Source organism: Marmota marmota, unplaced genomic scaffold (genome assembly GCF_001458135.2).
Source record: "Marmota marmota marmota unplaced genomic scaffold, marMar, whole genome shotgun sequence".
NCBI classification, from domain to species: Eukaryota; Metazoa; Chordata; class Mammalia; order Rodentia; family Sciuridae; genus Marmota; species Marmota marmota.
Genome location: NW_026000076.1, coordinates 4,249,408 through 4,263,318, shown reverse-complemented (window position 1 = coordinate 4,263,318; position 13,911 = coordinate 4,249,408). Strand labels below are relative to the sequence as shown.

Below are 13,911 nucleotides of genomic sequence, written 5' to 3'. Positions count from 1 at the left end.
CCCCCCCCCCCCCCCCCCCGGGCTGGGCTAATTCCGGTAACGCGGAGAAACTACAAATCTCAGCATGCATCGCTCCAAAGAGCGCTAACGAGGCCAGAGAAAGCGTCGCGGTGTACTCTGGGGTGTGTAGTGACCGACCCAAGCCCAAGAGGCACCGCCCCGATACTTACCGGACCCAGCCACCACCAGGAGATTGAGAGACTCCCGGAGCCTCACGTCCTGGGGCCGAAGCACTATCCATAGTCGTAGGACTAGGACCACAGCCACAGCTCCGATCGCTGCAGCTAAAATTTGAAAACACACCATGCAAAGGAATAGCGCATGCGCATTATTCCTGGCACGAGCAGTCAAAAGTTCACGACTACAGGCGCTGAGGAGACCCAAACTTTGAGCAAGGCACTTCTCGATGGGCGTGGCTATGCCAAGGTGGGCGGGGCTGCGGGCCGGAGGGAAAAGTCTGGGCTTTGCGGACTTTTGCGGCTGCCCTGTTTGATTCTACTAGGCCTCCCTCCAGGCATAAACTGAAATTCGGGATGTTAAACGCTGGAGAAGTTTGATTTGCGCCAGTGATGAGGTCAGGCCTCCTGCACTTCCGAAAGACCCGCCAAGCTTCCAAGTTAGGAGGTGTTCCAGCTCTGCCTGCCAACTAACACATACATCGCTTTTTTCTTCCTTTCCTCCCTTCTGCTTCTTCCATCCCCTTTTTCCTTTTCTTCTCTTCCCTTCCTGAACTGTTTCTGTTGCACATACCAACATCACTGAAAATGTTTTGTCAGTAAAGATATCCTAGTGGGGAAAAACAAAATGAATTTAGGGTTCTTGTGTAAACCCGCTCTTTCCCAACACGCATTTCTTGAATTTTTCTGGGTGATCTCACTATACGGACCAGAGTGGTTCAGGGTGATCACCTCAAGCTACGCCAGGTTCCTGAGAGGATTGCAAGCCCAGTAGCTCAAGGCAGCAGGAGAGAGAAGTCATAGTCCTACAATAATTATTCAATTGATTTTACCTCAAAGCATTCAGAGTTTGTTCCTCATGGCCTCAAGAAAAATCATTATCTGCCAATACTTCCTTCACTCCCACTTTTGCTTATTTTTGTCCGCTTAATCCACATTACAGCAGCAACAACAAAAACAAAAACCCTAAAGTTAGAGAAACCCCTTCACCCCAAATGTGATTTGCCTTTGGATGCCCACAGACTTGTAGGTTAGACAGGACAAGCATGCAGGTGAGAAAACAGGTGCAGAAAGGTGCAACAACTTGCCTAAATGGAAGAGTGTCACATCCAAAATTAGAAACTAGAAATCCTAACTCCTGTAGCCTATGAGTACTATATAGTGTATTTCTTTGGTCAGTTCAGACTTGCCTGATGGTCACATTTACCTGGAGCCTAGAATGTGTATTTGAAGGGACAGCCTTCCAGAGTCCACTAAAGAAATACTGGTGATAGTGCTTGGGGCCCAGTAGTTGAATCTCCAGGGGAGGTGATGGGATCAGTTTATAAAACCAGGTGTTAATTCCTGAATTAGCAGGCAAGTTTGGGAATCTTTTTCGCTACATCCTTTTCTGGCTTGTGAATCTCAGCACTCTATATATTCTTCCATCCAATTCTCTCGACCCTGCATCCTCACAATAAGGCCAGTAAGGTGATATTATTCCTCTCTTTATAAATAAAGAAGCAAATTTCATACAAGTTAGATAATTTGCCTAAGATTTCTTAGTTGATAAATAGTGGAGAAAGTTCGTAGTTGTGGATTTAGAGGTCAGTGTCTCAAATTTTGATGGAAATCAAAATCTCTTGGTGGACTTAACAAATAAATACATTGTTGAAAGTCTCCAGAAGAGGGTCTCCGGAATAATATGAAAAACAGTTCAAGAATGTTACAATGTCATTTTTTTCATTTATCATCTCTGCCATTCTCAGAAATGGCTTCAACCTAAGACTCTCTACCTTCATGCTTAAAAGAAGACATAAGTGGCCCTACAAATTACATCCACACAGAGCAATCTCCAGAGCCATAAAAAAGGTTATCTTGTCATTGGATCCTTTGTTTCTCCTTAAGGTCGAAGAAATCTTTCCCAGAATCCCTCACAACAAACTTGTTTTTCACTCGTTTATGCCATTTTCATATCACTTCCCCATGAATAAAAAGGAAAAAGACCCCAAAGGCTGGCAGGGGTAGGAATGGAGGATGACATACAATTCTGCTCTAGCATATAACATGAGATGCAGGATGGGTATTGAACAAAATGGAAATTCTTTTGGAGAACAGGAAGTTGAAGGTAGGAGGCAATAGTGTCTCAATTGCTGTGAAGATAATGTTTCTTTGTAAACTGACACATGCAATGCTGATGTCAGGACTATAATAATTACTTGGCTTCAAGCTCCAAGTTCCATATTAGGGAAGACTTAATACTGAGAAGATACTGTTGCATCTAGTATTATCCTATCCCCTCAATACTATAATCACCTATATCTTTAAGAAAAATATCAGTTTGCCTACACTTGGTATAGAGCTAGAATTGAATGCGGGCAATCAAGCATTTGGGGTCTGCCAGGTAATATCTAGAATCAGGATGATGGAGTAGGTAACACTGGAATTATTGAATTAATGAGAGAGTCAAACTGTTTGGTTTTCCTGTCAAAGCAGTTGAGGACTGCAAAGAGGAGTTAGGTAACAGGCCAGAGACAGGAACAAAGCTGAGAATCCCTGAACAAAACTGTCTACAGGGTGGGCTGAGTCCTGGGCTGTGACAGAATGTGTAGAAAATAAGAGGTCAGGAAGCTGTACTGGGTTAATCAGGAAAGTTAAGACAGAGCCAGAAGAATCAGCAGCTAAAATTGAGACAGTGAGTTGCACTGTCTGAAAAGGTAAAAATTATATGAAGGCAAATTATAGTGCTATGTAAAGCATGAAAAAATACAACAGTTGACAAAATTAATGATATGTGGTTCATAACCAATCTTGAGTAGTCTATCTGGGAAGTGATTATTATTTTCTTATACTTTTCCTAAGGTTTCCATGGAAAATATCTACTATTCATGCATATTTTTAAGTATTTAGAAGTTTAGACTTTTCATTTTTTGTAGGATTTTTGTGTGTTAATTTATTCAACATATTTAATGAGTATATGCTATGTGCTAGACATTATATTAGGCAGTAACCCAGCCAAGAATCTTGGACGAGGGAGATGACAGTGGTGGTAGAAGAGGGCAAATTTGAGACTCATTTTATGGGTGGAGTCAATAAGACTTGTTAATGGGTTAGATACTGGAGATGAAGAAAAGGGAGAAATCAAGATGACTTGTGGATATTTTGGCTTTAGAAATGGTTAGATGGTGTAATTTGCTAATAGATGGACTGGAGTAAAACTAAACTTTTGTGGGGAAAGGAGGAGAAGATGAAAATGAAGTGTTCTGTTTTGTATTTTAGTCTGAAGAACCTGTTAGAAATCCAAGTGATTATATTAAATGGGCAATTTTATGTACATATCTGAAGCTTGAGTCAGACATGAAGGCATAAATTTAGAATTCATTAGTATATAGATAGTATTTAAAGCCATGGAGTAGGGTAAGATAACCTGAAGAAACAGTTTAGGACAGTCATGTACAATTGTTGATGAAAATGTTTTATATCTATGTTGTATGTGATGTACATGTGTCTATCGAGCTCTTGAAATATGGCTGTTGCAATCAAGTAACTGACTTTCAACATCACTTTACTTACATTATTTTAAATTTGAACAGATACATGTGGGTTGTCGCAACTGTATTGGATAGCAAAGGATAAAGACGAGACTGGGGTTGCTAACATTTTGAGATTTAGTAAGAAGACACTGAGGCAGCAGAGAAGATGTAGAAGGAAAACCAGGGAGATAAGAGAAAAAAATAGAAAAGAATGGTATCCACAAAAACTAAGAAGGGAAAATGATTTAGGAATGAGACTTCAGTCAATTATGTCACCTATTCCTGAAAGGTGATATCAGATGACTTGGGAGCAGGTTAGTCACTGAGGATTTAAAAAGCATCATTCCATGGTGGGGATGGAAAGCAGAGCATGGTAGTGATGCACGAGCAGAAGAGAGAATGGGGGGTGAAGACAATCAGAAGTTTCTCTAGAATGTTTTTTCAAGCTTTTCTTTGATGGACAACAGGGTGGAATTGGGTGGAATATGGAGGAGAATTTGAAATTGAGAAAACTTATTTTATAAGATGGGATTTTCTTGACATAGCAGTGTTTGTTGATGTTAAAGAGACTGATAGAAGGAGTGATCCTTATTCAACGGTAAGGATAGAGGTCATGGGCATGGGTGCAGATACAAGGGATTTTGTAGAATTGGTGGTAAATACAGGACAGTATGGAGACTGGGGGGTGTAGAGTGTGGGAGGCTTGAAGAGAACAAAGGTGTAAAGTAATAATCTTGAATAATTGGCATACTCCCCAGGACCAGGATAATATTAAAGTGTTCATTTGAAGCTTGTGATAACAAATGTAGTGAGAAGTCAATCAGCATAATTTTACGTATTTCCCCCCAATGGAAAAGACACATAATTGGCTTTAAACAGTTAGAATTTTGATAAGTGGGACACTAGAGAGAGAAGGTTCTTTTCAAGGGAGTGAGGTGTGTGAAAATTTCTGTGGGTGTAATAGGAAGTAAAGATGGGAAAGTAGAGGTGGAGGAGTGTAGTATTTATGGTATGACTGTTAGAATGAATGAAAAACATCAGTAGGGGTATCTGACGGGTGGAAAGGATGATAATAAGCTAGGAGCTCTGACAGCAAACAAGAAGAGCATAGGGCCATTTGTCCCACCAGATCCATTCTCCATGCTTGTCTACCCAACTCATGCCATGTTAGCTGAAATCAGTGGACTAAAATCAACAGGTTTCTTTGCCCTGTGGTTGTAGCTAGGTTTGGCCAGTGGGGATCTTTAGCAGAAGATTTGTGAGAGGGAAGGTTTTATCTCTGAACTTAAGGTCTCTGCTCTTTCCATGGCTTTCTGGATACATACTTCTCCTTTTGGGTCCCAGCACTTCCTTTGTTCCTTCTGTCCCCAAAGTGGAACTAGCTCCACTGCTACTGGCCCTGGGATACTGCACTCACTATTGCTTGTACTTTCCCTACCCCATTCATACCTTTGTAAATTATGCCTTTATTAAATCATCCTTAAATTAACCTAGTATCAGTGTGCTATCTCTATCCTATCGGGGACACTGACTAATCCAAGGGTGTACAACTATGTGACAAAAACTTCAAAGGAACTGGAGTTTTTGAGAGAAGAAGAAAAGGTTTGGAAGCAACAATGTTGAGCAGTAGGGATGTTTTTCCCACCTCCTGTGGGGGTGTGAGAAACAAATGACCTCTCCAAGAGATACTACATGCTGTATACTAGAATAGCTACTGGGTATACAGGAAAGGTAATAACAGTTAACACCCAAGCAGTGACTTAACAATGAGCCTCACTGTATGAAGCACTGGCCTCTTGACAAGACCTCCTAGAGAAAAGCCACCCTACCCCTGGGCTTCCAGGGAGTGTGGGCTGCTAGGGGTCCTGTGAGCTAGGCCCCTATTCCATCAGAATTCGACCATCAGTCCTAATAAAGGCAGAAAAACATGGACAAAGAAGACTGAAGTCCTTTTTTTTTTTTTTTTTTTTGCAACAACCAGGGAGACCACTTTGATCAATATAATGCCTACCCATGACAAGGTAGGATAAAGCTGGGTTCTTAGTCTGGGTCAGAGACAGAACTAGAACCATGTGACCACCAGGACTGTTGATTATACTCCTCACTATTGAAGATTTCTGGAACATTGGGTCAGATAAGGTGATAGAAATCATCCCAATATAACTCAAAAAATCTTAATTATAGCCAATATTTTTGACTTTAAATATACTAATATCTGCATCACAGCCTTTTCCTAGATAAAGTCAGGACTCCAGGACTCCTTGAATGCTACCCTTGAAGCCTAAGGCAATTATTCAATACTTATAATAACTGTATTACATTGTATGGTTATTATGTGCCAAGCACTTATAACATGAAGTAACTCATTTAATTTTCACAACAATGCTATGAGATTGATACTGTTGTTCTCCTTTTACAAATGAAGACATTGAGGTTCAGAAAGATCATGATCTTTGTTCTGAATCATGACCCTAGGAATTGAAAGAAATGGGATTCAATCCTAGTTATTGTTCACATTTTTATCATCCACAGTACCATTAAAACTCTTCATTTTATATTTATACCAGCTACTGTGCTAAATACTAAAAAAAAGCATGGTTGAAATATGGTTTTATTTACTATATTTGACTATCCATTTATAAAATTAGGAGGAAAAAATTTTTCTTAAGTGGCTTTTTAACATTCCAGTAAAGAATTACTTTTCCTTTTTCTAGCTTTTTCTCCAAGTGCACTCCAAAAGGATACTACATATTTATAGGTCTATTAATTATGTCTACATTATGTCAAACCTTATTTAAGGTGAATTTATAGTGAATGATTAAGACAGCATAATTTTATTCTTTCTCACTTTATGTCCATTTATCTCAGATATATCTTTTCAGGTGTTTATAATGCCTTACCCTATCCCTCCGTAATCCAAATGCTTTACTGGTTCAAAATTTAACAAGACATTGAAATCTAATTTAAAATACATTCCCAGACTATCATTGGAAGTCCCATACACATTACACTGTTCATTAATGACAATTACTATAGTAGCTTTAATTTTCCAAGTTATCAGACTTTTCAGTTTTTAACCTATAAAGCAAGAAACAATATTTCTACAAGAAGCACTGTTTGCCTCTGCAGTCCATGGAATTGATTTTCTCCAATCCTTCCTTCCCCTCAAGGCTTTTTTGTCCTTGATAGGAATGCAAAAGTTGTGCCTTCATTCTCATTTGACTTTTTGTTATTCCTTAACTTTATAAAGAAAAAGTATGGCAAGTGTGAAATTCAAAGATATAATAATACATTGCCTACCATCTAGCAAGCATTACTTCTTCAACCACCTCTCAGAACCATCTTAAGAACTTGAACACTATTATTATTCCCTTTGATAGGTAAGAAAATGGAGACTTTCCCATGCTCAATCAACTCTCCTGGTGCTTTGATTTGACTTCCTGTGGATGTATTATGGTCATCTAGTGGCTTTAGGATATAGTGATTCTTGGGCAACATTCTTGGTGCAGAAAACATTTTACAGAAAGAAGAGATAAGAAAAATGAAATTTGCAGATGGGTCCATTTAAAGGTTAGTGCTATTTTATCTTGGAGGTTTTGTGTAAATAATCAATGAATATATTTTACAAATGGATAGATAACTCCTGAATTTAACTTGGTTTCTTCTTCCATGAAGTATTCAATATCCTATTTCTCATCAGTAAATGTTAGGTGTCCTAATCATTGTGAATTCCTTCTCAATTTGTTAAAAATAGGCTTGTTAATTTACTGACATTTAAAAAAAAATCTCAGGTGATTTAGCTATTTTCTAAAGTTAAATATACCATATTCAGGTGGGCTCTTTGCTGATTTTGTTTTGGATAAGTAAAAAGATAATGTTAATGAACCCAAGAAATCCTGATACTTTGTAATATTTTAAAAATATTTCCTAATAGAACTGTGGAACAACTATGTCTTTCTTCCTTCAATTATGTTCTGCCTTCAATCTTGAACCACTGACTCTCACTGTGTCTTTACACTTAGCCTATAAAACAAGCTTAAGTCTTTCTCATTAAAAAAATAAAAGCAAAATCAATAAAACCATCCCTTCATCAGTCTGGCTCAGCATAATTCCTTTGAACTACACAGCTCAACCACATGTAGATGGCACTGCAGTCTTTAACCACACCTTCTCCCTACTTGCCAGAGTGCTTTTCTACTGTTAAGTCTATTTTTAGGCAGTTGGACTTTGTCATGGATGTGAAGCCTTCTGCTGAGCATGGAGCAAAACTGTATTTCAGATGTTGAGAGAGAGTCATCCTGAACCACGTTTCTCCAGCAGTCTTTCTAAAAGGGATGACAAACTTAGCCTTGCATTTCTTTCTTCCAAACCTCTCAGACGGGGTGGCCTTGTCTATCTTCTTCAGAAACATTTACCTCCCCCCAAAGGAGGTCTCATTCCTTGGTCATTCCTTCGTTATCATAATGCCCCAGACTTCACTTGAATGAGCATTCAGACTTCATCTGAGTAAGTATTCAGTCTTAGGGATTCCAGAGGATATGGGCCCAGGTCTCATGAATAAAGTCAAGGGTGAACCTCTCAGTGGTGGTTCAGCCCTTTTTCCACTGCAAGCTAAATCACTTAGAATGTCACACTGCTATCAGACGCAGTCAGTTCCCTCAGAGACAACTCAATCCAGTCCTTTCTCTATGAATTGATATTTCTTAAAGGAATTTGGGGCTTATCATGTAAGAACAAGGGATTCCTGCTTTCCCTGCCATGGTGAAGAAATAGCACTAATTTTATTAGAATTTGTTGGCTTTACATCTCTTCTGATGGGAGCTTTGAATGGAAGGTGATCACATATCCAGTTTAGTCTGCCAGACAACAGGTACTGGAAGTTTGTAAGTTTTGCTAGAGCTGATTCATATTCCCTTTCTCCATTCAGACTCATTCATTTGTTGCACTCCCATCTAATTGATATTCTAAAGGGGAAGGCCTTTTCCCACACTGCAGCTATGACTAAGGTGTTTCTGATCCTTCTTTATTCTCACACCTCATTTGAGTCCCCTGTTTCTCCAGGGAACAAGCCATCTATCTCACACAGGAGTGGCAGTAACTCACTATGAAAGTGAGGAGGTGTGGTTTCTGGAGGTTCTAAGATCTCATATAAGTCCCACATCCAATAGCAATTCTTAAATTAGGAAAGGTTATCAGCCTAAGATGCAGAGTATTGTGTTCTTTCAGCTGCTCAAGATGCACACTTTTTACATACACACACACACACACAAACACACACAGTGTGGGCCATCCTAGTCTTTAGGACTTGTTGCCCCAACTCAGTCCCATTGGGTGGTACTCATCTGAGTCCACATTCGAGTGAAACTAGCCATAACTAGTTATCATCCTCTTTCTTTTGTTGAAAGCCAATGTTCTTAAAAACCACTAGTCTATACTTGCAGTTTCATTTTCCTTGTTCATTTTCTCTTCTCAATTCACTGATATCTAGCTTCTGTCATAATTATTTTCCAATAACATCCAGAGTTTCAAGTTTAAAGAACACTTTCTTTTCTTTCTTGTCTTAGGCCATTAAAATTAAAAACATTTTTTTTGTTCCATTAACTTATAATTATTCTATTTGCTTTTGATTTTCTTCATATCATTGTTGTTGTATCTTGTTATTCTCTTTTAAATATTTTTTTAGATGTTGGGTGGGCCTTTATTTTGTTCACTTATTTATATGTGGTGCTGAGAACCCAGTGCCTTGCACATGCTAGGCAAGCACTCTACCACTGAACCACAACCCCAGCTCCTGTATCTTATTATTCTTTTCAAGTATTTCTTTTTCTATTTTCCTTAAAATAAAAAATTGTAAATTATATTTCCAAAAGTACTAAAAATAATCACATGGAAATTTGGGTATGCACCAGATGGATTTTGCCATATATTTTTTCAGACTTTTTATTCTCTTTGCTTCTCAGAAACAAAATCCTTATTCTCTCCCTCTGCTCTTTGTATTTCTAAGGTTTATTTACCTTGAGTATCTTTTTCTTCTCACTTTTTATGGCAGACTAATGGTTATCACCACAAAATCTATTCTTCTTTTCTTGCTTTCACTTGTTCACTTATCTAAAAACTACATTTCTTTATCCTTCTATGCAGATAAGTGCATTTTTTTGGATGAGTTCTTACCAATGGAACTAGAAACAATAAATGAAATTTTTACTTTACCTTTTTAAAGGAAGATGGCTTGCCTTGGGCTGCTTTCATTCTTTCTCCTTCATGGGCATGTCTATGACCAACTGCAACCAGGAAGATGAAGAAGACATTCTAGGAGAGGGCAGAAAAAAATTTGAAAGGACCACATAGAAAAGTTGCCCTGCCAGTCCAGGCCCTACAGTTATGTTGAAAGGAATGGAAACTTACATTTTCTTGATGTCACTGAATTCTGATGTCTCTTTCTTATAGTAGCATAGCCTTTGTTCTGAATAATACAGAAACTGATAACCTGGCAATGGAGAACTTCTAACAGAACTCAAGAACAAAAAACATTGCCTGAGCGACAATTGGCAGTGAGGAAACATCTGTCAGGCTGGAAAACTAGGGTTCCTTGTTTTGCCATGCCAAAATATTTGGTAAAAATGTCACCTATCTAACTTGTAAGGCTGATCACATTCCTTCTATGACTGACCTCCAGGAGAAGCATTTGAAAAGAACCAGAGTTTAAGGGTATCACTTTTTCTCTGTGCTGAATTCAGCAAGATTTTTCAAGAAAGAAATGAGTTCACATAAGAAATGCTGGGTTTGCAAGCATAAATGAAAGGAAATAAAGGATTTTTGACTGTGTAGGGTTGGAAAATCTAAACAGGAGGTAAGACTTCTGTGCCAAAGTCTTTATTAAAGTCCTCCCATTGACATTCTTCAGTCAAAAAAAAAAAAAAAAAAAGAGATGTAGACTTGCAGGTGCAGGAAAGTTTCATCTGATGATTTGATAATGTTAGTGCATGAAATAAATTGGCAATAGATTAATAGGAAAAAGCATACAAAATTTATAAATGTGCAGAACACAAAGAAAGAGACTCAAAGAGAAGGTAAGATAGTTGAAGCTTAAATACCCTCTTTATAGGAAAGAAGGAAGTAGGAATATAGGTAATATTAAAGGAATAGTAAATTTATTTTTAGAAAAGATTAATGTGGTCAGAAGAATAGATAATGGTCTGGGACAACATTCTGGGCTCTAGATGTGATGTTTGGCTTTCTAGTCTTCCTCCCTGTGATACTAGTTTTAGTCTTTCTGGTTAATGAAATTTTTGTAAGCATTTGGAAGGCAATTTCTATCCCTCTCTTGGTGGAGGCAGTCAGGATGACAAGGGAACTTTGGGGAAAGCCTCTCCCTGTGGTGTGATGATGGAAGCAAGAGGACCTCAGAGAGACCTTGATTCTGAGGCAACTTATAAGATTTTTTAGCAAGTCGAAGCTCCAGTCATGAGGGTATTGTTTTCTGATCCACGACACAGTAAAGATCAGATTAAGTGTGTTGCCTCACTTATTTTTAAAAAATTATATGAAAATAGCCACCATTGACACAATAGGAAGAGGAACGAATAATTCATAGAAGCTAGAGGATAGGCATGTTTAAGAGGTAGATTCAGAAAAGAACTTTGGGTATGTGTCCTGGGCAGATATCCTGAATCATGAAGGGGCTGCATCTAGAGAAAACCATTGTTAAGTTGAAAAATGTCATAAGTTGGGAAATGCATTTTATATGCCCAACCTATTTGTGTGCATAGTCATCGGGTCCTATTACTTTGGGGCTTTTAGAGAAGCAGAATACCATGGTGGGAATCTTGTGGTAAATCAGAGATGTTCATCTCATGGTGTCCAGGAAAGCAAAGAAGGGACAGAGGACAAAACATACTTATCAAAGGGCACATCCTCAGTGACCTACTTTGTCCAACTAGGCCACACCTCCTAAAGTCTCCACCATTTCCCAGAGTGCCACCCTCTGGGGATTAAGCCTTCAAAAAATGAGCACATTCCAGATTCAAACTGTTAATTATACTGAACATCTACACTGCAGGTCTCTATTTACTGTTTCCCATTGTGATCGAGTGGCCAAAAGGGAGCCGTGACTGGCTGCCTCTGCCCAGCAGCATCACAAGAGAACATTGTACCACATATTACTAGCTCAGGAAAAGGTCGAAATTAGAAATACAATTTCTTCAAAGTATTAATGGCTTTAACACCATTATACAGTCAAAAAATTATAAGTTGGGGGCTGGGGATATAGCTCAGTTCATAGAGTGCCTGTGTTGCATTTGCAAGGCCCTTGGTTCAATCCCCAGCACCACACACACACACACACACACACACACAAATTATAAATTGAACCATTATAAGTTGGGGATTACCCTGTAAGGAACTGGAAACAAGCAATAGAAGGCTATGCTTTTGAGGAAATTGTATTGCTAAAAAACGCCACTAGCCTAACATGCGAAAGCCAGCTATTGTTCATATTCTAAAGCTGTTTCCAGGAAAGCTACTCTTCTATATCCATTTCACTTTTGTACTTTGAAAACAATCAACAAGGAAGAGCCTCCCAGAAGGTAAAATCCAGGGACCCTGAAAGCATAACAAAGGCATCTAGATGAGTTATTCAAGGAACTTCCAAGGCCAGGCAAAGGATTTTTGCCTGGAAAGAAGAACAACAACAACAAAAAAATTAAACTAAAGACTACAGATTGCTGCCCATTTCCCATGTTTTTCTTTTCAAAAGGAATTTTCTATCTTAGTTTATTCTATTCCTATTACACTCTTGCATATTGAGTTGAAAGAGGGGATTGAGTAATTTTCTTTTAATTTGTAGATCCTTGGACTGTGAGCAGCCATATCTGGACATAACAGAAAAGGCTGCACTTCCCCCAGATATACCAGACTAGCTGCAAAAAGTCAATAGGACCATATGTGTTGTCTTGCAGATGATGTCTTCAGATGACCGGAAGAAAAGTTTGCTCAAATATTTTGATGGTCTGAGGGACTGATTACATATCTGTTAGTCTTCACCTCAGTTTATGCAATCTTCCTAGGATTTCTGATTGGTTTATTCAGAAAACTATTATCTGTATGTTGACAGCTTCCACATTTGTACATCCTACCAGGCTTCTCTTTTATTCTCTAGGCCTATATTATTATGGAATACTTTCTTATGGATTTACTTCAACCACAATATGTGCAAAAAGAAATTATTTAATTTCTCCATAAACATGTATCTTTTCTGTGGTACATTGTTTGGTCACAAACTTGTTCCATTCTTCTCTATAAGCCTGTTTTAGTCAGTTTCTTCTTTTCTGTTGCAACCCAAAGACCTGATGAGAGTAATTAGAAAAGGAAAAGTTTATTTGGGGGCTCATCATTTCAAAGGTCCCAGTCCATAGATAGCCAACTCTAATCCTTTTGGAGTTGGAAGTGAGGCAGGACATCATGGCAAAAGAATGTAGGAAAGCATCTGGGAACATGGCACCAGGAAAAAAAAGAGAGAGAGAGAGAGAGAGAGAGAGAGAGAGAGAGAGAGAGAGAATATGAATGCAAGAGAGCAAGCTTTGCTCAACAAGGACAAAATATATACCCAAATGGCACATCCTCAGTTAATTCTATGAGGGGATTGATGCACTGGCTAGGTCAAGACACTCATAACCCAATTAATTCAACTCTAAACTTTCTTGCAGTGTCTCACACATAAGCTGGGGGATACCTCATATCTAAACCTTAACAAGGCCTCTTTGCCATGTGACTTTCCTATTCTTCCTATCAAGGGGTGGACCCCAGATTCTCCACTTTCTTGTGTCTGGGTTGGCCTGTAACTTTCTTTGGTGAATAAATGCAGTAGAAGTGAGGATATGGAAATTTTGAACCTAGACCTTGAGAGGCTTTGCTCTCACTATCTTCCAAAGGTCTTGTAATTGTGAAGAAACATGGGCTGGTGTCACTGTGATTGAGAGGTTATATAAAGAAACTTGCCATTACCAAAAGTTCTCTATAGGTTTAATGCAATGCCAATCAAAATCCCAACGGCATTTCTTGTAGAAATAGAGAAAGCAATCATGAAATTCATATGGAAAAATAAAAGACCCAGAATAGCAAAAACAATGCTAAGCAGGAAGTGTGAATCAGGCGGTATAGCGATACCAGACTTCAAACTATACTACAGAGCAATAGTAACAAAAACAGCATGGTACTGGTACCAA

At 38.6% G+C, this 13,911-nt stretch overlaps 1 protein-coding gene and 1 long non-coding RNA gene across 2 annotated transcripts in view; both read right to left on the bottom strand.

Annotated features, from left to right (window-relative positions):
- Alg14 (ALG14 UDP-N-acetylglucosaminyltransferase subunit) overlaps positions 1–371 on the bottom strand; it is an 89,956-nt gene extending 89,585 nt beyond the window's left edge. The window contains exon 1 of the mRNA XM_015500868.2: positions 171–371. Coding sequence (XP_015356354.1) covers positions 171–306 — 136 coding nt within the window. The 5' untranslated portion in view covers positions 307–371. The remainder of the gene's footprint in view (positions 1–170) is intronic.
- Positions 372–9,896: 9,525 nt separating this feature from the next.
- The window catches only part of LOC125620116, a 5,472-nt gene continuing 1,457 nt past the window's right edge, over positions 9,897–13,911 (bottom strand). Inside the window, exon 3 of the long non-coding RNA XR_007351692.1 lies at positions 9,897–9,997. This is a non-coding gene — a long non-coding RNA (uncharacterized LOC125620116). The remainder of the gene's footprint in view (positions 9,998–13,911) is intronic.